The sequence below is a fragment of the Erpetoichthys calabaricus genome, chromosome 8, assembly GCF_900747795.2.
Source record: "Erpetoichthys calabaricus chromosome 8, fErpCal1.3, whole genome shotgun sequence".
NCBI classification, from domain to species: Eukaryota; Metazoa; Chordata; class Cladistia; order Polypteriformes; family Polypteridae; genus Erpetoichthys; species Erpetoichthys calabaricus.
The window spans coordinates 21,893,704-21,919,039 of record NC_041401.2 but is presented as its reverse complement, the minus strand read 5'-3'; the positions used below and the strand labels follow the sequence as shown (position 1 = coordinate 21,919,039).

The following is a 25,336-nucleotide window of genomic DNA, read 5'->3' as shown; positions in this document are numbered from 1 at the left end:
TTCAAAAAAACAGTTTGAGATGATTTCAGCTTTGTGACATAGAACATTACCCTTCTGGAAGTCGCCATCAGAAGATAGGTACACTGCGTTCATAAAGGGATGGACACGGTCAGCAACAATGCTCAAGTAGGCTTTGGCATTTAATGATGCTGAATTGGTACTAAGGGACCCAAAAGTGTGTCAAGAAAATATCCCCTGCACTATTACATCACTACCACCACCAGCCTGAATCACTGACGCAAGGCAGTGTGAATCAATGCTTTCATGTTGTTGATACCAAATTCTAACTGTACTATCTGAATGTCACAGCAGAAATTGAGACTCATCAAACCATTCGACATTTTCCAAATTTTCCATTGTCCAATTTTGATGAGCCTTTGCAAATTTGTAGCCTCAGTTGGCTGTTCTTAGCTCACAGGAGTGGCAACCGGTGTGGTCTCCTGCTGCTGTAGCACATTTGCTTCAAGGCATGACACATTGTGTTTTCAGAGATGCTCTTCTGCATACCTCGATTGTAATGAGTGGTTTATTTGAGTTACTGTTGCCTTTCTATCAGCTTGAACCAGTCCGGCCATTCTCCTTTGACCTCTGGCATCAACAAGGCATTTTCACAGACAACTGCCGCTCACTGGATATTTTCCTTTTTCAGACCATTCTCTGTAAACCCTAGAAAGGATCTAGCTTGAAAATACCAGTAGATCAGCAATTTCTGAAACACAGTTGAACGAGTGTGCCTAATAAAACAGCCAGTGAGTGTATCAACCCATTTACAAAACATATTTTGTATTTTATTCCTCAGAGATGTGGTATATTACATTTGGGGTGTTTCCGTTTCCCTTTGATTACAATTGCTATTACTAAAATCTGTATTAGATAATTGATGTGTATTCATTACATAATTCAATTCCTCTTCATTTTGTACAGCTGTCAGAGTGGTGCAGAGTCAATAACCTGCTCCTCAACACCACAAAAATGAAGGAAAATGAAGGAGCTTGTTATTGACTTTAGAAAAAACAAAACTGACATCCAGCCACTTATCATTGGCGGGGCCTGTGGGCATTAAGTTGGAGGATGCCCCTGACCTGGAGCGCCAATACCAAGGAGCTGCTGAAGAAGGAGCAACAGAGACTGTATTTTTAGAGAATCCTCAGAAAGAACCATCTCCCCAAAAATCTGCTGCTTGCCTTTTATCAATTTTCCATCGAGAGTGTGCTCATGTACAGACTTTGTATGTGGTACAGCAGCTGCACTTCCTCAGAAAGAAAGCGCTCCACAGGGTCGTCAGGATAGCGGAGAGAACAACTGGCTGTACCCTCCCCACTCTGGAACAAATCTACACCTCCCGATGACGCAAAAAAGCAATAGACATTTCACAGGATTCATCACATCCTGGTCATTGCCTCTTCCAGCTTTTGCCATCGGGCAAGAGATACAGAGCAATGAAAACCAGGACAAACCGCCTTAAAAACAGCTGTTATCCAAAAGCAATCATGGCCCTGAACTCAGAATAAAACTGCTCCGTATCATTCTCTAAATGTGCAATATAGACCTTAAATCAACCAGTGCAATTTGTACATTTAACCAGTGCAATTTGTATATATGACAAGTGTAATTTGCATATATTTGTAATGTACTTTTATTACTATTCCTTTTCTTGTTTTTTAACTCTTATACCTTACACTGAGTCGACAGCACCTTCAATTTTGCTGTTCTTTTGTAAAAGTGACAATGATAATAAAGATTTATCTACTGTATCTATCTATCTATCTGTATAGCACACTTCACTGGGTTCAGACTCAGAGCACTGCAACAACCTTACAGCTATAATAAAAATTGCATTATGTACTATACATATAGTACATAGAAATACAGATAAGGTTAAACATAACACAAACACACTTTATCCATTTCAGGGTTGTAGATGTAATGGGCATCAGCAATGGGTGTAAGGGAGCAACATGCTCTTGGATAAGGCACCAGTCCAGTGCAGGGCGCAAGTAACACACACACCCTCCACACTCACATAGGGCCATTTTCGAATCAGTCTAATATACATGTTTATGCAATGTGAGTGTCAAAGAAAATAATTTAATTAAAAAAAAAAAAAAAAACTTAAAGGAATACCCTAACCAAAGATGATATTATTTTATTTTAACCAGAGAAAAATGTCTAATCTTCTATTTTTGTAGACAAACAATATGTTGAATATTCAGACTCAACTGGGTCCTGTGCTGACCAATTCTGAACAATGTATTTTTTCTTCCTATAGACTAGAGTTGCAGTGATATTTGTTGTTTGTAGCCCTCACACCAATGGGTCAGTTCTTAGTATTAGCTATAATGGGAGGTAAGTGCACATGTGTAAGCTAAAATCTAGTGCATTTGGTGTTGCATGTCTAGGTTTTATCTAGGTTAATAAAGATTATCCCAAACCATCATTCAAATTAATTTCTACTATATTCCATTTTTAACAGGTTGAAATGAGACTGAAGGGCTTCCAAACAAACAGAAACCAATAGAATCCACAAGCAAGTCACAAGTCTCCCCCTTCACATTTGTTGTGCTACTGCTTTCCATTATGGTGAGAAAGCAAACAAGCAACTGTTGAGACAAAGAGTGAGAATGGAAATAGAGAAAGGAATCCTAATAACAGAAAAGAGAATGTATGCTGTACATTTGATAACCCACCTCTCCACATTTAAAAAATCAGTCAGCTAAATAAGAATAGAACATTAAAAAACGAGAGGAAACCTCCAGCGCTCTGCATAATATGCAAAAAAAAGTTTAAAAGTAAATCTGCAAATTCTGAGCTAGTGTAATCTGAAATTAGGTTCAGAATTTTGAGGAAACATTCATGTTTCTGATTCTTTAAACTAAATTTTTTCCAAATGTTTTGGAGTTTAACATCCCTACTAAATGTGGTACTTAACAGTGGAACGAATATAAAATTTAACAGCCTATTACATTTAATCGACCCACCCTTGAAATTCATTTATGTAACAGGTGGAATCCCCCCTTAAATGTAACATAAAGAGGGATTTCAGTCACTGGGGGGCCCTAAGGGAGAATGAATGTGTGTTGAGGGTGCTTCAAAAAGCCACACTGTAAGAAGCACTTTGATTTTAATAGTATATTTTAAATAGTATAGATTTCAAGTATATTTTAATGTCACAACTTATAGTTTTAGATGTTTACATTATTTATAAAACAGTAGATAAAGTAAATGGCCAGTCTTTCAAAAAATATGGCATGAAATGATAACATAACTTTAAATACATTAAGTTTGCATTTAGAAATTTCCATTCATATTTAGGCCAAACAGATTTGCCAAGGAAACAGTGCATTAGCAGAGTAATTAAAAAAATCTAGAGAATGTAAAATAGGCCGAGAAATTTTTTTTTTATTTTTCAATCTATACCCTACTGCTTTTCATGCTTAGAGTATAGTTTTCTGCAGCTTTAAGACAGTTGAGCAGTTAAAATAAGGCTTTAAGTGTTAATGCTGCTAGTTTAAGAAATTTGAGATATTTAGTGAAAATATAATTAACATATTCCTAGCTTAGGTGGCACAGTAGTACAAACTAATTAGCACTGTCACTTTACTGATCCAGCATACTAGTTTTAAATCTAGCACCTTATTGAATGTGTGGAGTTTACATGTTCTCTTTGTGCCCGTCTGCTTTTAGTCTAAATTAGAGTAAGTGGGTTTGAGAATGACAGCAAGTATTATTACTTTGCAAGTGAACATATCTGCTTGGAGATTAACCATGAACTGTTGCCTAAACCAAACAACATTTCTGTGAGACCATAAGAGAAAGTAAAATGGAATTGTGATGTCATAAAGAAAGGCGTTCTCTGCAGGATTGTCCTTGTCAGAGTTAGAGAGAGGTGGCAGCTTTGGCCATGGGTATTACACAAAATTAATTTTTCAAATCGGTAGGGAAATCTTCCTTCTAACTTTAACACAAGGGGACTCTATGCGAGGTGAAATTGTGTTTGGAGCAGTCAAAAACTCACAGTTTGAAAAGCAGTTTGATATTAATTTTTAAGCCATTTTTTTAAATGTGATCATTTATTCTTTCTATTGTATACAGTAGTTTATACTATTGTAAGTAAATAAATTATTTGAAAGACTGGCTGACAAGCTTAGTATTTCCGCTATTATAAACTTTTGCATGTAGAAATTAACACTCAAATTTGCCCAAAAAAAAGAATACACCAGTAGAATGATACAAAAAAATCACAAAATATAAAATGTGCTAAGAAAGAACATTTTTATCCATACTATAATGTTTTTCATGTTGAAATATTATTTTCTGCAGCTTTAAGATAGTTAAGCAATTGTGTGAATGTTAATTTAAGAAGTTTGTTATATTTTTAAAATATAGTGACCATATTTTAGCCAAGATCCACAGTAGTGCACATCAATTAGCACTGCCACTTTACTGATCCAACATACTATGTTCAAATCCAGCATGTGATTTTCTGTGTGAAGTCTGAATGTTGATCCTGTGTCTGTTTTTCTTCTGGGTACTCATGTTTGGTTAAATGGTCCCATGAGTGGACCCTGCGAAGTACTGGTGCCCTGACCAGGCTCTTTTTCTCCATTGTGCCAAGAACTGCCAGAATAGGCTCTTGCTCCCTACTCCTCTGAATTGGAGATGGTGCGAACATAACAATGACTATTATTAGTTTACCATTGAACATATTTTGTTGTCTAATTATACATTTCCAAAAAAACAATAAGAGAATGTAAAATGGCACTGTGGTACCTAAGAAAAGTTTGAATTTTTCTTCTGAAATGTCCTTCTATTCACAGACAGAGAGGTGGTAGCCTTCTACATTCGATTTTCATAATGCTCAAATTATCCTTGAGTATTGCTTACAATCTGTTTGTGTGTGTCAAATACAAAAGTCGGAACCTAAATACGAATTCACTAACAATCCAAGTCAGTTTCCTGAATTTCTGTATTACTGACGCATAACAATATACTTCAGCTTGTTTTTATAGTCTTCAGTTTAAAAAAAAAGTTTATCTGAGTTTCTTATAAAGCACAGTTTTAGCAAATGGGCACCACAAGCTCCATGTCCTTGACTCCTGTGCCATACTTGTGCAAATCCGCTGAACAGCGGATTGCAGTATTCCATAGCTGCAAGTTCAGGTAAAGATCAATGGCAAGAGGAATATGACATCCTATGCATACAATCTTAACAAAACATGTACAATGAGAAACAATCATCAATTCCTAAGTAACAAATTTGACATAATTATAAAACCGTGATTTCAAAAATGATGTTGACTATTCTCGCAACAAACAAGAAAGAGTGTTTACCAAATGTGTGAGAAATTCATGCATTAAAAATTAAAATTTTAATTACTAACTTTGTTCGGGATAAGCACAATCCCATGCCAAAGTTCAATTCCTGCCACCAGTATTGTGAATCTGCTGTCTCCAGCACAGATTTGTTGAAAGCTACAGCCAATCCTGACAACATCAGATGAAACAAAAGAACCACCTCAAGACAGGACAGTTTAAGTCAATAGCACTTCATGAAGTGCGTCACTTGAGATTGAATAAGTATGAGATGCACATAAGTACAGAATGCCAGTGTATGTAATCTCCACATGTGAAGGCACCCTAATCAAGTTACAAGTTTCAACAATTATAGATTATAACACTGGTGTGAGATGGACATAGGAGCTCTTATGTACACTTCCAAAACACTTCCTTTAAAAGTGTTCATTGTATGAGCTACTGGAACATCTATTTATTGTAACAACCCCAAACAACAGTATAAGCTCCTTCCCATACAAAGAAAGTTAAGGTAGAGTGCACTAAGAATAGAGCTCTTTCAAACTTACTTTTAAATTATTAATACTAGTGTATTTGTATTTGCAACTGATACTGCTGCCTGACTGAATTGTCCCAAGACAGTTCAAAAGTGCATCGATGGATGGATTAATAACCTGTACAACATCTCAGGAATTTAGTTAGGTGAAGGACTTGTCCAAGTAGATGCTGCACACTGATATTTATCATAAAGGTTTCAAATCTGATTGGATGAGCTATTCCTTTAACAAAACTACCTTGATTTTCGCAAATCATAAATCATTTCTCATTGATGTGTTCCAGCAATTTTTTAATTCATAACCTAGATTGTGAGAAAATAAATCGTGAGGGAGCAGGCGCAGACCAGAAAATCAGGACTTCCAAGAATGCTATCAAAAAGACCCAATTACATATTCAATAAGTTACATTAGAAAAGTGGCATGAAAATGGAAAATTCCAAAGAAGAACAAGATTCAGTGCACAAATAATACATATGACCAAAAAAAGCAAAGTTTTTCCATTGAAAAATACTTAAAAATAGGTGTTACTTGCTTATTTATCAGTAGGGGATTTCTGCATTCCATTTCCACCAAAGTTTCTACGGTGGCCAGTGCCTGATGAGGACCTGCTTCATCTATCAAAATTAAGGCTGCATTCTCTAGCCTGAAAAACACACATACATTGTTACAAGCGCAATTATTTCATATCCATAATGCACACCATTTTTGCCATGTTTACAATTCCTTTGAATATGTTTAGTCTACATGAGGCCTATTCACATTAAGTATATTACTGACAAACAGGCACTATACATTATAGATAGGTAATTTACTTTTGGTCCATTATTAAAAAAATACTTTTATATTAAATGTGTCCCTTAATTAATTATCTAGAGACATCAACCCCTCTAACACAGGCTATCCCAGGATTTTGATTAAAAACATTCCCAGGTTAAGAGGATATGTGAAAACGTTAAACCATGAATCTCAGGAAAACGGACCTGGTACTTACACAGATAGAGACTTGGTACCATTGTCAGGAATTTACTGGGTTGGCATATGTGAGAACAATACTTGAAAACTGATAGGTAAAGCACTCAAAATTTTACAGAATCCTAAGATATATATGCTAACATTTAAGTGAATGAACTATTCACAAGGGACTCAAGTGAGCAGCAATATTGATTTACATAAATTATTTTCTAAGGTTACCTATTTTTTAAAGTGTATTGAAAGTTTTGAAATGGAATAACATCCCATCAGAAAATAAAAATAGAAAATTAATAAATCTATTTTGCACCAGAGGCAGCCATGTACTAAGTCTGCCATTGCCATAGTTTTCTGTCAGTGAAGAAAGCAGTACACTTTTGGAAAGTGATGATGTAAACCGAAGTGTTTGCAGCTAGAATAAGGCAACAGATTGCTCAGGTATACTGTATTAAATTCTTTTTCCAGTATGGATTTCAGGAAAAAACTGTAATCCACGATACTAAATATTAATTGAAAACTTGCAAACACATTTAAACAGAAAACAGGAAAGAGCGGCATCTTGTGCTGTGTTTGCCTGACAGCAACAGTGGTGAGAGCAAGCAAGAAAAGAAAAAAAAGGTTACAATTTCATTGGTTCAAGAACAGTTTTGCCAAAAAGATCGATTACATTGATAAATGTCAATTCTGAAACTTTGAAACAGTACACTACTCATTTTTCATAGTATTGATTCTATCCATATCAGATGCACTTTCTTGTTTGCTCAGTCTTTTGACAGTGAATTCAGACCCACAGACTACCAGACACACACACACACTAGGGATGATCTGATCGATCAGCCGCGGACAGAAATCAGTCGATTTCCACTTAAAAAAAAAAAGACTAGATCGGTGATCACTAAAAAAACCTATCATAAAATCAGTATTTTCAGCCCCTGCTTTTTTAAGGTTTACAGTAATTTGGTTGCAGTGCTCCTTTACGCAAGGTATTATGGTAGTTGAGCCGGCACATGTCTTTCTTTTTTTCATTTGCAGAAAACTTCCTGGAGTGTAAACAAAGAGCAGCAAGTGGAAGCTTGTTTTATAAGTGAACAAAATGTGATTGGTATATTGGCCTTTACGTTAAAGAATGTGTAGTAATAAACTGAAAAAAGTCAATTGGAGAAGTCATCCTGTACAACTAGACAAACTACAAGGAAAGCTATTTTCATGAATTCAGACCTTTTTACTTTGTCCTTTAAATTAAAATGGACACTGCTTTAGTTTGGACAGCATGTTTGTTTAAAATGCAGCAGCTCACACTTTTAATTAGAAAAAAGAAAAGATAAAGAAGAATTTGAATTTCCTGCTTAGTAAAAAATATGCTTTTTTGTTTTAAGATTTGTACTGTGTTTATTATTTTTTGCTGTGTGTCATACGCCATAAGTTTTAGTGAGAAACAAGCACTACATAATAAAATGTTAATCAGCATTTCATAATTATACCTCAAGTATTATGAATGTCTAGTTGACACAATGAAGAATAAAAAAAAAAACACTTGTATACATATAGTAAATGTCTATTTTAACAGCAAAATGCTGTAGTGCAATTAATGATGTAAAATGATTAAAACATGTACGTGCATGTATATTTATATTTAAACAGCATTTAATTGCCAATATCAATTAATTGATTGTGTGAGAACACATATACACAGTGGTGTGAAAAACTATTTGCCCCCTTCCTGATTTCTTATTCTTTTGCATGTTTGTCACACAAAATGTTTCTGATCATCAAACACATTTAACCATTAGTCAAATATAACACAAGTAAACACAAAATGCAGTTTTTAAATGATGGTTTTTATTATTTAGGGAGAAAAAAAATCCAAACCTACATGGCCCTGTGTGAAAAAGTAATTGCCCCCTTGTTAAAAAATAACCTAACTGTGGTGTATCACACCTGAGTTCAATTTCCGTAGCCACCCCCAGGCCTGATTACTGCCACACCTGTTTCAATCAAGAAATCACTTAAATAGGAGCTGCCTGACACAGAGAAGTAGACCAAAAGCACCTCAAAAGCTAGACATCATGCCAAGATCCAAAGAAATTCAGGAACAAATGAGAACAGAAGTAATTGAGATCTATCAGTCTGGTAAAGGTTATAAAGCCATTTCTAAAGCTTTGGGACTCCAGTGAACCACAGTGAGAGCCATTATCCACAAATGGCAAAAACATGGAACAGTGGTGAACCTTCCCAGGAGTGGCCGGCTGACCAAAATTACCCCAAGAGCGCAGAGACGACTCATCCGAGAGGTCACAAAAGACCCCAGGACAACGTCTAAAGAACTGCAGGCCTCACTTGCCTCAATTAAGGTCAGTGTTCACGACTCCACCATAAGAAAGAGACTGGGCAAAAACGGCCTGCATGGCAGATTTCCAAGACGCAAACCACTGTTAAGCAAAAAGAACATTAGGGCTCGTCTCAATTTTGCTAAGAAACATCTCAATGATTGCCAAGACTTTTGGGAAAATACCTTGTGGACTGATGAGACAAAAGTTGAACTTTTTGGAAGGCAAATGTCCCGTTACATCTGGCGTAAAAGGAACACAGCATTTCAGAAAAAGAACATCATACCAACAGTAAAATATGGTGGTGGTAGTGTGATGGCCTGGGGTTGTTTTGCTGCTTCAGGACCTGGAAGGCTTGCTGTGATAGATGGAACCATGAATTCTACTGTCTACCAAAAAATCCTGAAGGAGAATGTCCGGCCATCTGTTCGTCAACTCAAGCTGAAGCGATCTTGGGTGCTGCAACAGGACAATGACCCAAAACACACCAGCAAATCCACCTCTGAATGGCTGAAGAAAAACAAAATGAAGACTTTGGAGTGGCCTAGTCAAAGTCCTGACCTGAATCCAATTGAGATGCTATGGCATGAACTTAAAAAGGCGGTTCATGCTAGAAAACCCTCAAATAAAGCTGAATTACAACAATTTTGCAAAGATGAGTGGGCCAAAATTCCTCCAGAGCGCTGTCAAAGACTCATTGCAAGTTATCGCAAACGCTTGATTGCAGTTATTGCTGCTAAGGGTGGCCCAACCAGTTATTAGGTTCAGGGGGCAATTACTTTTTCACACAGGGCCATGTAGGTTTGGATTTTTTTTTCTCCCTAAATAATAAAAAACACCATTTACAAACTGCATTTTGTGTTTACTTGTGTTATATTTGACTAATGGTTAAATGTGTTTGATGATCAGAAACATTTTGTGTGACAAACATGCAAAAGAATAAGAAATCAGGAAGGGGGCAAATAGTTTTTCACACCACTGTACATAAATAATACACATATATATTGTGACGGATGGCTGGGACGCCCCTGCACCATATTTACCAGGGGGACGAGGGTGGGAAACCCAGTATCTCCCCCTGGATGTTAGATGGCAGCCTCCCTGGGTTGCAGCGGTGCCTTGGACTCCCCCAGTGCTTCATGAGGGTAGGAGTTCTGTGCAGCCCTGTTGGGTTCTGCAGGCGCCGCCAGGGGGTGCTGCAGCCGGAGCTGTCGGCCCCTTTTGAGCATTAGTCTCGCCACACCCGGAAGTGAACCCGGGTGTCGGCAATCAAGCACCTGGAGCACTTCCGGGTGCCCAATAAAGGGAGCCAGAGACCACCGCTCAGCGGCCAGAGTCGGGTGGAAGGAGGACAAAGCTTGCTGAGGAGAAGTGGTGGTGGTGGAAAAGAGGAGAAGAGTGCTTGGTGTTACTTGTGGACTGTGCTTGGGACTGTGTTGTGGCTGGAGGAATTATGGGGAAGATGTGCCCTCCAGCTGAAGAAAAATAAAGTTTATTTATACAGTGATCCCTCGCTATATCGCGCTTCGCCTTTCGCGGCTTCACTCTATCGCGGATTTTATATGTAAGCATATTTAAATATATATCACGGATTTTTTGCTGGTTCGCGGATTTCTGAGGACAATGGGTCTTTTAATTTCTGGTACATGCTTCCTCAGTTGGTTTGCCCAGTTGATTTCATACAAGGGATGCTATTGGCAGATGGCTGAGAAGCTACCCAACTTACTTTTCTCTGTGTCTCTTGCGCTGACTTTCTCTGATCCTGACGTAGGGGGTGTGAGCAGGGGGGCTGTTCGCACACCTAGACGATACGGACGCTCGTCTAAAAATGTTGAAAGATTATCTTCACGTTGCTACCTTCTGTGTGCAGCTGCTTAGTGAAGCGACATGCTGCACGGTGCTTCACATACTTAAAAGCTCAAAGGGCACGTATTGATTTTTCACTCTTTGTTTTTATCTGTCTCTCTCTCTCTCTCCCTGCTCCTGACGGAGGGGGTGTGAGCTGCCGCTTTCAACAGCTTTGTGCCGCGGTGCTTCGCATACTTAAGCCAAACAGCCCTATTGATTTGTTTGCTTTGCTCTCTGTTTCTGACAGCCTGTGCTCCTGACATGCACTCCTTTGAAGAGGAAGATATGTTTGCATTCTTTTAATTGTGAGACAGAACTGTCATCTCTGTCTTGTCATGGAGCACAGTTTAAACTTTTGAAAAAGAGACAAATGTTTGTTTGCAGTGTTTGAATAACGTTCCTGTCTCTCTACAACCTCCTGTGTTTCTGCGCAACTCTGTGACCCAAGCATGACAATATAAAAACAACCAAATAAACATATGGTTTCTACTTCGCGGATTTTCTTATTTCGCGGGTGGCTCTGGAACGCAACCCCCGCGATGGAGGAGGGATTACTGTAGCGCCTTAATCTTACAATGTATATACATATATACATATATATATATATATATATATATATATATATATATATATATATACAGTGGTGTGAAAAACTATTTGCCCCCTTCCTGATTTCTTGTTCTTTTGCATGTTTGTCACACAAAATGTTTCTGATCATCAAACACATTTAACCATTAGTCAAATATAACACAAGTAAACACAAAATGCAGTTTGTAAATGGTGGTTTTTATTATTTAGGGAGAAAAAAAAATCCAAACCTACATGGCCCTTTGTGAAAAAGTAATTGCCCCCTGAACCTAATAACTGGTTGGGCCACCCTTAGCAGCAATAACTGCAATCAATCGTTTGCAATAACTTGCAATGAGTCTTTTACAGCGCTCTGGAGGAATTTTGGCCCACTCATCTTTGCAAAATTGTTGTAATTCAGCTTTATTTGAGGGTTTTCTAGCATGAACCGCCTTTTTAAGGTCATGCCATAGCATCTCAATTGGATTCAGGTCAGGACTTTGACTAGGCCACTCCAAAGTCTTCATTTTGTTTTTCTTCAGCCATTCAGAGGTGGATTTGCTGGTGTGTTTTGGGTCATTGTCCTGTTGCAGCACCCAAGATCGCTTCAGCTTGAGTTGACGAACAGATGGCCGGACATTCTCCTTCAGGATTTTTTGGTAGACAGTAGAATTCATGGTTCCATCTATCACAGCAAGCCTTCCAGGTCCTGAAGCAGCAAAACAACCCCAGACCATCACACTACCACCACCATATTTTACTGTTGGTATGATGTTCTTTTTCTGAAATGCTGTGTTCCTTTTACGCCAGATGTAACGGGACATTTGCCTTCCAAAAAGTTCAACTTTTGACTCATCAGTCCACAAGGTATTTTCCCCAAAAGTCTTGGCAATCATTGAGATGTTTCTTAGCAAAATTGAGACGAGCCCTAATGTTCTTTTTGCTTAACAGTGGTTTGCGTCTTGGAAATCTGCCATGCAGGCCGTTTTTGCCCAGTCTCTTTCTTATGGTGGAGTCGTGAACACTGACCTTAATTGAGGCAAGTGAGGCCTGCAGTTCTTTAGACCTTGTCCTGGGGTCTTTTGTGACCTCTCGGATGTGTCGTCTCTGCGCTCTTGGGGTAATTTTGGTCGACCGGCCACTCCTAGGAAGGTTCACCACTGTTCCATGTTTTTGCCATTTGTGGATAATGGCTCTCACTGTGGTTCGCTGGAGTCCCAAAGCTTTAGAAATGGCTTTATAACCTTTACCAGACTGATAGATCTCAATTACTTCTGTTCTCATTTGTTCCTGAATTTCTTTGGATCTTGGCATGATGTCTAGCTTTTGAGGTGCTTTTGGTCTACTTCTCTGTGTCAGGCAGCTCCTATTTAAGTTATTTCTTGATTGAAACAGGTGTGGCAGTAATCAGGCCTGGGGGTGGCTACGGAAATTGAACTCAGGTGTGATACACCACAGTTAGGTTATTTTTTAACAAGGGGGCAATTACTTTTTCACACAGGGCCATGTAGGTTTGGATTTTTTTTCTCTCTAAATAATAAAAACCATCATTTAAAAACTGCATTTTGTGTTTACTTGTGTTATATTTGACTAATGGTTAAATGTGTTTGATGATCAGAAACATTTTGTGTGACAAACATGCAAAAGAATAAGAAATCAGGAAGGGGGCAAATAGTTTTTCACACCACTGTATATATATATACATATATACATATATATATCTATATATATATATACATATACATATATATATACACATATATCTATATATATATATATATATATATATATATATATATATATATACATATATATATATACATATATATATATATACATACATATATATATATACACATATATATATACATACATATATATATATATATATACATATACATATATATACATACATATATATATATATATATATACATATATATATATATATATATATATATATATATACATATATATATATATATATATATATATATACATATATATATATATATATATATATATAAATATATACATATATATATACATATATATATATATATACATATATATATATATATATATATATATATATATATATATATATATATATATATATATATATATATATATATATATATAAATAAATATAAATACACATATATACATATAAATACACACATATATGTATGTATTTTTTTTTCTTTTTGGTTGTTGTTAGAGAAATGGTAAAAACTACTGTTTTTAATTGAGCCTTGTTTCAAACAGGTAGGTTACAGAACATACTAAACAATATGACATAATTATGAGAAGCATTTTATTTATGCCATATGTATTATGGATAAATATTTTGTACATATTTTACTAGTTAGATATTTTATTTATTTTAGTATTTTTTGGTCACTGAACAATAAGCCTACAGAATTTCATTTTGTTAATAAAAATGAACAGTTAACATCTGTGGTCTAAGGTTTAATTATAAAAATATACTTTAATATACAACATAAAACTTCAATTTGTCTGGTTATGCAGGAGATTAGTGTAAACAGTTTTTTAAAGGGACAAAAAAAAAAAAAAACAAAATTGGTATCGGTATCAGCAGATTTCCAAAACAGGGAAATTCACTAGCATATACATTTGGCTCTACGGTATTTCAATTTCCCATCCATTTTGCTTTTTATGTCTCAAATATAACTTGGGTTTCAAGTAGACTATAGAAAATAAAAATTAAAAAAAATCATAAACAAAGCAGTCTTTCAGAACTGCCACTCTTTTATCTGGGATGACCGTTTCATTTGCGGATTAAGGACACTGCCGTGTCATCCTTTTAAGTGAGAACAAGTGTACCCAGTATTTTCCAGGGAGGATTAACCAGGGAATGTCCCAGGTCACATTTTGGCTATTATGATGAACTAAAATGACGAACAATTTCAAAATGCAACACTAACATTAATTGGGGACCATATTTAACATTTTTCCATGTGGTGGCTGCAGTTGCATGGAAGATGCAACAGTATCGCTCTGGAGACGGTTACTCTTAAAAACTATTCCACTTGCTGTATACTTGGTAAAGTGATCAAGAATGCTTAATTCTGCAGCATTGTGCTCCTTAACTCCTACCTCTACTGCCAAAAAACAAGATATGAAAAACTTGGTACTACAACCAGCACACAAAGCCTTGGAAAAAAGTACAGATTTTTCTTATTTATTTAACATACAAAAAGCAGTTAGCTTGTTCAATTTTGTAATCACTTACATAAAACAAATACGACTGAAGATGTTTTTTAACAATTTTAAATATAAAACTAGAGTGATCACTTACCTTTCCCTAGTCTCCTGACTAGCCATGGGACCAAGGGCAGTTAAAAGTCGACTAAAGCTTACGGGTTCAGTGCAAGAATCCATAAGCTCCAACAGTCTTTGTTTAGAAGCCAGACGAAAATCAAAATTATTGAACTGTAGTGACTGATAAAGTCCAAGAATCATATTAATGTTTTCAACGTTCATTTCTTTTACATTGTTCAAAAAGATTTTGTTGCTTTTCTCCAGTAAAGGTCTGTAACCATGCTTGACATTACGGAGAAACTGAACTACTCTTCTTGCATCATGAAAGCGGGTGGGATCCATAGTGTCTAAAAGAATAGCGGCCTTCTCTATTAATTTATCCCGAAGTCTTGAAGAGGTAAGGGATGACGTGCATATCATTAGTGAAGACAGAACTCTGCAGGGACATGTAACATAAAACATGAGTAATCCACTGAAGAAAACCACACAAATCAAAAGCATGATGAAGTCCCAAAACAAATTTTGTACTATTTTCATATAAATGTGGTAGATGTTAGGTAATTATGAAATATTTCATATCCATCTTTTGAGAAGGGGAAAGTTTTAAAGTACAATCTTTAAAGCAAAGGAAACAAACACAAATATTTTAAGAAAGTAAACACCTTGACTGTACCCAGGAGGATAAGTACATGAAAACTATTTTCTTGTAACTCTGTTTTACTGTAATAAACAAGTGAGAAACAACCAGAAATCAACTTAGATGCAACTTTATACCATGGCAATAAGAGTGAAGAGTACAGGGGAAAAAACAACTTGTTATACATTGTGGTTCAGATTTTCACATGACACGTGTGCCTTTTATTACAACAAACCTATCAGAATTAAAGGCTTCCCTACAATCAAAATTCTTGCAGAATTAAGCTTTTGCCCCTTTATCTCCACAATTTGTTTTCTCAACTTAAAGTAGCATTTGAACACATGACTGTCTAAAACTGTGTGCATCATTTTATCACCGAACCATTACGGCACACTGCACGATAACATGCAGTGAATACGCTTGACTTGAGCATTCCTAGTTTTCATCCTCTTTCTCTGTACGTTTAGCATTCATTTGCTCAGAGGTTGATGAAATTGCTGCTTCCTGAGCAGCTCTTCTTTTCTCCACCCTAGCGGCCCGCTTCTTCTCTTCTTTCGTCGGAATTTTTACATGTTAAAACTGATAAAGTCAGTGTTTGTGTTGCAATTACTTAGTATGTTTTCCTTAATTTTTCACTTAAGCTGGCACTTGAGGCAGATTGAACACTTAAGAATAGATTTATGATATGAAGAGGAAGAGGAAGTGAATGCAAAGGTGGTAGGAATGAGAACAGCGCTTCTACGTATGCGCCACACGGTGCCCTGCTGGCCGCTGCCGAGAGTTGATTCTACAATAAAATAAAATAATAAAAAGAGGAATAACCTTGCAGGTCAATCATCGCCCACAAAGCAGATAGTAAACGTCACATAGTATATGTGAACTAAATTTCAGGTTAATAGGTCAAACAGTTTGCGAGCTACAGGTGATTTAAAATCCTGGACAGACAAACGGACAGCCACGGTAGTGTATTATATAAGAAGAAATGTAATTTAGTCTCTGAAAGTGCTTGAATACTTTTTCATGTCCTTTTTTTTTTTTGTTTTAAACATTTTATTGAATTTATTAAAAGCAAGTAACATTCCATACAACAAAGTCAAACTAAAAAAAACTTAAGTTCAAATTAACCCCCACCCATGAGAAAGACAGCAAGGCCAACAGTCAGAGTAAAAATTTAAGAGTAGAAAAACAGGGGGGAGAAAATACTTTTCCCCAATTTAAGTGCTTATTCTAAAATGTTCTTGATTTGATCCTGCCAGGTTTTAGAAAAGTTTTGCACAGATCCTCTAAGTGACAATTCATTTTTTTTCCAATTTCAAATAGTATATAACATCAGTGGCCCATTGACTTAAAAGAGGTGGGTGATGATTCTTCCAGTTGAGCAAGATAAGTCTACATGCCAATAGTGAAGTAAAGGCAGTTACAGTTTGTTTGTCCTTCTCCACTTTAAGCCCATCTGGGAGTCCACCAAACACAACTGTTAATGGATTAGGAGGGATTTTGACACCAAGGCTATCTGAGAGGCATTTAAAGATTTTAGTCCAGAATGATGTTAATTTGGTGCAGGCCCAAAACATGTGGCCTAGTGAGGCTGGAGCTCAATTGCAATGTTCACAGGTTGGATCTTACTCTGGAAACATTTTTGACAATTTTAAACAAGACAGATGTGCTCGATAAAAGATTTTAAGTTGAATAATTGTATGGTTTGCGCATATGGAGCTTGAGTGAATTCTGTGCATGGCTGCCTTTCATTCCTTTTCTGAAATGCTGAGTAAGAGATCCTTCTCCCACTGTACTCTAGGATCTTTGAAAGGAAGGGACTTTAAGATGTTTTTATTTATTACAGATATTTTCATGTTCTTGAAAATAATATTATTCCTATTATAATAAATTATCATTTATATACTAATTACATTCATAACGTTTTTGCTGGTAATAGTACATTTAAAAAATATTGTTAAATAGAGTACAATTTTCTCAGTTAACAATGAATAAAACAGACTTAAAGTCAGAGGGAAATGACCTTTGTCTACCTTAATGATAGGGTGGGACAGTGGAGCAACGGAGCACCTGACAAACTGGGTTCAAATCCCAGGATCTGGAGTTTCTGTACAGTTTATATGATCTCCCATTATCTACATTATATTTCCCCCAGGGTAATCAGGCCATAGATCTGCATTTTAGGTGAATTATTATTTCTGAACTATCCCAGGATTCATGTATGAATGGGCCCTGTAATGGATTAATACCTAAACCAGGGCTAATTGTTGCCTTGTGACCAGTGCTACTGGGATAGTCTCCAGTCCCTAAAGCCTTCAATTAGATTAAGTGTGACTAAGAATCTTAAAGCCTTTGATATTAAGGTTTTAAAAAGTATAAAAATTGGCATACAGCATTGGCTTTAAATAGCCTGAAATTTAAACTAATAATGAGAACAGGAGGATAGCCTCCTACAAAAGGTTTAAAAATGTGAGGCCATTCATTTAGTTTATTTATAGTTATCAAAGTACAAATTTTCTTAAAATATCAAAAATAATACATTTTTACAATGTCCCAATAGGTAATCTGTAAGACATAACAATGGCCATAAGTTAGATATCATGTTTTGCTATTTTTCTATTATAAACATATTCAAAAATCACAAACCCAAAATCAAATTACAGTATATTATTTTTACCCTATAAGACTATCCATTCAGTTATCACTTACACTCACATTTTTTAATAAATGTGTATTTTAGAGTAAATGCACTACATGAAATAAACACTGTATTTTTTACATTTATTAAAATTAATTTTGAAGTAGAATATTTTGAATGCTGCCTATTCAATAAAGTGCCAGAAAAGGAATCCACTGTTCAAGTTTAATTCTATTTAACTTTAATTCTATTTCATTCTAAAAATATACAATCTTTGCTTTATCTATAATGAACATGCAATAAAATCAAAGGTTTAAGTCTGACAACACATCATATATTTTAATGTAAAATAAGTTCATTCAACCAAAAAAAAAAAGAAAAAAATTAATGAATGTAACCTATAATTCTTTTTGTTAATACACACCCTTTAAAAATAGCAAAAAAAACTGAATTTTGTTTTACTTTAAGGAATATGAAAAATATTTAATGAAAGATTATGAAATGTTCTTAATATTTACCGAGCTTCCCTAATGTAGTCCAGTCTTTCGCTGAGAATATTGCAGATCTTTCCCATTACCGGACTGTGATGTAACTGCTGGTCATTTAGGCACACAGCAAACTTTGACAGTGTAGGCATGCTCAGGCTGTGAATGCAAAAGTTTGTAAGAAAATGTTGCAGGTTTTCATCCTCAAATCTCTAAAAATATCAAACTACCCTAGCTCACACAAACCTAAAACAATGAGATTGAAAATATGGATAGATTGCAGCATAGGAAAGAACACAGATCTGAAAAGCCCACGTTAGCTGTACGAATTTCATAATCAGAATTAGCTGAAAAGTTGTGACTTCATCAAGGCATTTCTTCATGGTTTTAAAAATTCAGGGCTTCAAATTTAACCAAGGCTCAATGGTGCATAGTGGAATCTTTTCTGTGTTGAAGTCTACAGTATAGTATCAATGCTTTTTAACATTTCACCACTTACAAAATGAAACTGCAAGTAAAAATAAGTAAGCATGAAAAGAAAATACCTGGAACTGATGTTTTTACTAAAGATGCTTAAGGTGTAATTAAAATGTTCTTTCCAGCAAAAGTTCATTCAATAAACCTGCTCAAACTCCATGTTTTTAAATATAAATGAAGTATACAGTAATCCCTCCTCCATCGCGGGGGTTGCGTTCCAGAGCCACCCGCGAAATAAGAAAATCCGCGAAGTAGAAACCATATGTTTATATGGTTATTTTTATATTGTCATGCTTGGGTCACAGATTTGCGCAGAAACACAGGAGGTTGTAGAGAGACAGGAACGTTATTCAAACACTGCAAACAAACATTTGTCTCTTTTTCAAAAGTTTAAACTGTGCTCCATGACAAGACAGAGATGACAGTTCCGTCTCACAATTAAAAGAATGCAAACATATTTTCCTCTTCAAAGGAGTGCGCGTCAGGAGCAGAGTCTGTCAGAAAGACAGAGGAAAGCAAACAAATCAATAGGGCTGTTTGCTTTTAAGTATGCGAAGCACCGCGGCACAAAGCTGTTGAAGGCGGCAGCTCACACCCCCTCCGTCAGGAGCAGAGAAAGAGAGAGAGAGAGAGAGAGAGAGACAGAGTTTGTTTTTCAATCAAAAATCAATACGTGCCCTTCGAGCTTTTAAGTATGCGAAGCACCGTGCAGCATGTCGTTTCAGGAAGCAGCTGCACAAAAGATAGCAACATGAAGATAATCTTTCAGCATTTTTAGACGAGCGTCCTTATCGTCTAGGTGTGTGAACAGCCCCCCTGCTCAATCCCCCTACGTCAGGATCAGAGAAAGTCAGCGCAAGAGAGACAGAAAAGTAAGCCGGGTAGCTTCTCAGCCATCTGCCAATAGCGTCCCTTGTATGAAATCAACTGGGCAAACCAACTGAGGAAGCATGTACCAGAAATTAAAAGACCCATTGTCCGCAGAAATCCGCGAACCAGCAAAAAATCCGCGATATATATTTAAATATGCTTACATATAAAATCCGCGATGGAGTGAAGCCGCGAAAGGCGAAGCGCGATATAGCGAGGGATTACTGTATTATAAAGCACAACAGTATTGGTTTAGTATTTAGCATTATTTTGATTCAAAAATATGATTTAAACAGTATTTCAACTAGAGATAGCATCATGTCGATTCCCTTGTCATTAATGGCAGAAAGCAGGGAACGATGCACCTTTACAAGCACCTAACAGGAATCATCTGTCAGTCTACAGCATTGATATTTTCATCCAGTAGTTGCAGTGGTTGTTTAACCATGTGATTTAGAGTTGTGTGCAAAAGTATTAAATTTCCTTGAAAGTCACCATAATTATCTGCATGACAAAACATCTGTGCACATATTAACCCATTCAGTACACTCGACCCTTGATATATGACCGGCCTGACATGCGAATAACTTGCTTTACGACCAAAATTTTTGTTTTGAATTACGACCAACATCTTGTGTTACGACCCGAATGTGGTCACGTGTATCCACTTGTGCGATTGTAAACAAACAGCCGAGAGCGTTTGTAAATATCAGTCGGAGCCCAGATACATGTGTTTGTGGACGTAATTTCGGTCAGTGCAGTGATTTATATAAATTATTTCGATAATTGCTAAGGAAGGAAGCGAAGGTAAAGAAAGCGATCACAATCGAAATGAAGAAGGAAATTGTGTTGAAATATGAGAGTGGTGTTCATGTGACCAATCTCAGTAATATGTACAGCATGTCGAAATCCACCATCTCGACAATTTTACAAAGAAAAGATTTGTATAAGGAAACTCCTTCCAAACAATAACCAACTTCCATTTCATTCTCCTCCTCCTTCCTTCCTGCAAGCCAAAGATGTCAACTTAAATGGTGAGTACAGTATGAAATTGTTGTTTCTGGTAGGCTATGCACTTTTTATAACTTTTTGGTTAGTATATTAGAACAATTATTGGTGTTTTTGGTAAATTATGCACATTAAACGACCCTTTTCTATTAAAAAAAGTTAAGTAAGTGTTGCTGTGGGCAGTTCGGAAGACATTAAGGGCATTTCCATTATTTCTTATGGGAAAAATAGTCTTGACTTACAACCAACTTGAGTTACAACCAGCCCTCGCTAACGAATTGAGGTCGTAAGTCAAGGGTCCACTGCATTTTTAATGTGAACTCTTACATTTCCAAAGTCAAAATAAACCATATTCCGTAGACATTTAACTGAAGAAGAAAAACTCAAAAGTTTGTGTTTGCAAGTATTCAAGCCCTACACATGAATACCTTGTTGAGAACCCTTTTGCTGCAATTGCAGCCTTAATTCTTGTGGGGTAACTATATCCCAGCTTTGCACATTGTTCAGGAGTGATTCTTCCCCATTCTTAGAACATTAGAGCATTCTAGACAAGAACAGGTCATTCAGCCCAACAAAGCTCCCCAGTCCTATCCACTTATTTCTTCCAAAAAAACATCCAAGTCGAGTTTTGAAGGTCCCCAATGTCTTACTGTCTACCACACTACTTGGTCTCTTATTCCAAGTGTCTACCGTTTTTTGTGTAAAAACAACTTCCTAATGTTTGTGCGAAATTTACCCTTAACAAGTTTCCAACTGTGCCCCCGTGTTCTTGATGAACTCATTTTAAAGTCACCGTCTCGATCCACTGGACTAATTCCCTTCATAATTTTAAACACTTCAATCATGTCGCCTCTTAATCTTCTTTTGCTTAAACTGTAAAGGCTCAGCTCTTTTAATCTTTCCTCATAATTCAACCCCTGTAGCCCTGGAATCAGCCTAGTCGCTCTTCTCTGGACCTTTTCTAGCACTGCTATGTCCTTTTCTTGGAAGAATTGTTGGAGGTCCTCTAAATTTGTAGGATGTCATCTCTGGCCATTCCAAAACATTCACCTTTCTGTTTTTGAGCTGTTCCTATGTCACTGTCATGTGAACTGAACTTAATCTGATCCCTCACCTAAGACAAATTTGCCTTGGGTGACCCTACTATGGGAAATTGTTCCAAACACCATGACTCCTAGGATTACTGGGTACACAAACCCCTCCAGTGTTATAAAGTGTTGATTCATGGTGGCGGCCAATTGAAATGTCCAACCAAGAGAAGACTTCAGGGCAGACCCTGGACACGCTAGAGAAATTATATCTTCCAGCTGGCCTGGGAATGCCTTGGTATGTCTCCCTGGAGGAGGAGGAGGAGGAAGGGAAAAGAAATGTCTGGGCATCATTGCTATTCCTACAACCCTGATCCAATAAGCAGTATAAATAAAATGGATGGATATATGGATACTACGGTGGGCTGGCGCCCTGCCCGGGGTTTGTTTCCTGCCTCATGCCCTGTGTTGGCTGGGATTGGCTCCGGCAGACCCCCGTGACCCTGTAGTTAGGATATAGCAGGTTGGATAATGGATGGATAGATATATGGATATATTTGGCATAGCATCAATCCTTAATTTTATTTAGCTAAAATTACATTTTAAAAAATGTTAAAATTAACTTTAAATATACTTACTTTTCTAGTCTTGAGTATGCTTCCATTACCAAATGCTGGATTAAGGAATCACAAGGTTCTACATGTAACCTGGATTTAAAATCAAATGTTTAGCCATGATACATTTTTACCACAATACTTATTTCAGCCTTAAAACAAATAAAAAATAGGGAATCCTAAATAGATGCTAAATTTGTTATTTGGTTTTAAACATATCTAGATACAGTATAAGTATCTGCTCTCTGATAAAAAAAAAAAATTCTTGATTCATTCTATCCTATATTTAAAATGGCAGGCTAAATATTTGTTTTACAGCCAATATCAATCTTCATAGTTAAGCAAGCAAGTAAAATGCAAAATGCACTTAGCTAAGTGACTTTCATCTATCAAGCTACAGAACCATTGCACAGAAAACCAAGTTTAAGTCTTTTAAATAGATATTATTCTTTAATTCAAAATAAAACTGTTAAAATAAATTAACTGGATAAATACAACAATTCCAAAAAGGGCTGAATATTTTAAAGGTAAATCAGACATCCTCATTAAGCAAAGCCAACAATTGCCCATAAAAAAAAATAAATAACCATCTAACGACTTGAAAGGCACACATTCAATGAAAACCCTCATATTAAAGCCCTTACATCACATTAGTCTATCAGGGATCCCAAAATCTGCTGCTGTGGGAAAAGCAGTTACAGTAATGAAGACTGCTGCCAAGCACTTGATGAAACAGGTAGAAGGTGTATTAAAAAGAACCAACTGTTTTCTTTCTGAACAATAAGAGAACTGTTTATAAATGTAGTTCGCATCAATGATTTGGGACATAACAATAAAGTATTAAAGTCTAAATACAAGTGTATTATTTAATGCTTGCTTAAAAAGGTTGTCTCTAGACTTTCAAAAGTAGCCTTGCGTAATAAAGCTTAACATTAAAGCTGGCTGTAAAGCAAGATATACAGTGGGACCCCTTGGTGTTAGATTAAAACCTACAATGTCACCTGTTCAGTCCTTGCCATCACTCAATGTGTGACCAGGATACTCTAGTCAGAGAAACGTAGTAATACTTTTAACCATACACTTGTGTACTAAGATTGATCAACAAATCTGTCAGCTTCATAAATAAAGAAATGAGTATCTAAATAAATGCAGTGCAGGTTCTACAGCTATTTTCATGCATTTGATCTTGAATAGGGTGTTTTTACATTGTTACCTGAGTGAATTATAGAGAGTATCCACTAGAATGTCATCATCCATCTGCTCGATTTTATTTTCTGCCAATATACACAAAGTGAGGAACTGAGAGTGACTTCGGATCAGCTCCGATGACCTCATAAATTCTGGCTTTTCTGTTTGTAACTTCCACAGTAGGCCGATGGCATAACTGACATGTTTCACAGAAAGTTTGGCTCTGTTCTTGCCAACAACATCCAAAACCTGCTCTTCACTGGAACATATGGTCAGCTGATGTAGCACCTGATCACTGCTGACAGTCCGCACCTGAAGGAGTCTCTGTGACAAACAGCACAAACTTCTGAGACGCAGCATTGCCAGTTCAAAGCTGAAGGTGCCGTCTATATATGGAAAATGTAGTCTTCATTTTGTTGGAAACTTTATAATGAATTCAAATGTACACCAGCATTAATTGTTAATGCAAACTGCATCATTTGCTATTGGTGTACTTGGAGAGGTTTACCAGTAACCTAAAACAAGAAAGAGATCAGATTATTCATGGCTATTTTTAAAATCTATTTTAGAATAGTTACCCAAATTTCAGATTTCACAATCCCTGGCTAACCTTGAGACACAAGCGAAGGAAAAATTAAATTGCCTTTCTAGACTAGTTAAATTTTTTATCAGTATTTTGAGAAATTGTCAGAAGTGCTTTAAGATTGGTCTAAGGTTAACGTTTCAAATATTACTAATGAAACCCCCATATGCCACCCTTATTTAATTTTGTAACATAATTCCATAAAATTTTGGCTGTTAAACAAAAACTGATTTAAAACAGTAATTTATGTTGTAAAACCTTCAAGGCACACTGTGACACTTTCCATTAATTTCAGAACAGGACTGCCCAGCTCTGATCCTAGAGGGCCACAGTGGCTACAGGTTTTCATTCTGACCATTTTCTTAATTAGTGACCAGTTTTTGCTGTTAATTAATTTCATTGAACTCCATCCATCCATTATCCAACCTGCTACAGTGCATCCGGAAAGTATTCACAGCGCATCACTTTTTCCACATTTTGTTATGTTACAGCCTTATTCCAAAATGGATTAAATTCATTTTTTTCCACAGAATTCTACACACAACACCCCATAATGACAACGTGAAAAAAGTTTACTTGAGGTTTTTGCAAATTTATTAAAAATAAAAAAACTGAGAAATCACATGTACGTAAGTGTTCACAGCCTTTACTCAATACTTTGTCGATGCACCTTTGGCAGCAATTACAGCCTCAAGTCTTTTTGAATATGATGCCACAAGCTTGGCACACCTATCTTTGGTCAGTTTCGCCCATTCCTCTTTGCAGCACCTCTCAAGCTCTATCAGGTTGGATGGGAAGCGTCGGTGCACAGCCATTTTAAGATCTCTCCACAGATGTTCAATCGGATTCAAGTCTGGGCTCCGGCTGGGCCACTCAAGGACATTCACAGAGTTGTCCTGAAGCCACTCCTTTGATATCTTGGCTGTGTGCTTAGGGTCGTTGTCCTGCTGAAAGATGAACCGTCGC

The 25,336-nt window shown here is 36.5% G+C and overlaps 1 protein-coding gene across 1 annotated transcript in view; it reads right to left on the bottom strand.

The window, feature by feature from the left end:
- The window catches only part of fastkd1 (FAST kinase domains 1), a 62,635-nt gene that overhangs the window by 30,432 nt on the left and 6,867 nt on the right, over positions 1-25,336 (bottom strand). Inside the window, exons 2-6 of the mRNA XM_028806334.2 lie at positions 23,813-24,302; positions 22,624-22,692; positions 18,636-18,761; positions 14,883-15,281; positions 6,382-6,492 (exon numbers count right to left, since the gene is read on the bottom strand). Coding sequence (XP_028662167.1) covers positions 6,382-6,492; positions 14,883-15,281; positions 18,636-18,761; positions 22,624-22,692; positions 23,813-24,147 — 1,040 coding nt within the window. The 5' untranslated portion in view covers positions 24,148-24,302. The remainder of the gene's footprint in view (positions 1-6,381; positions 6,493-14,882; positions 15,282-18,635; positions 18,762-22,623; positions 22,693-23,812; positions 24,303-25,336) is intronic.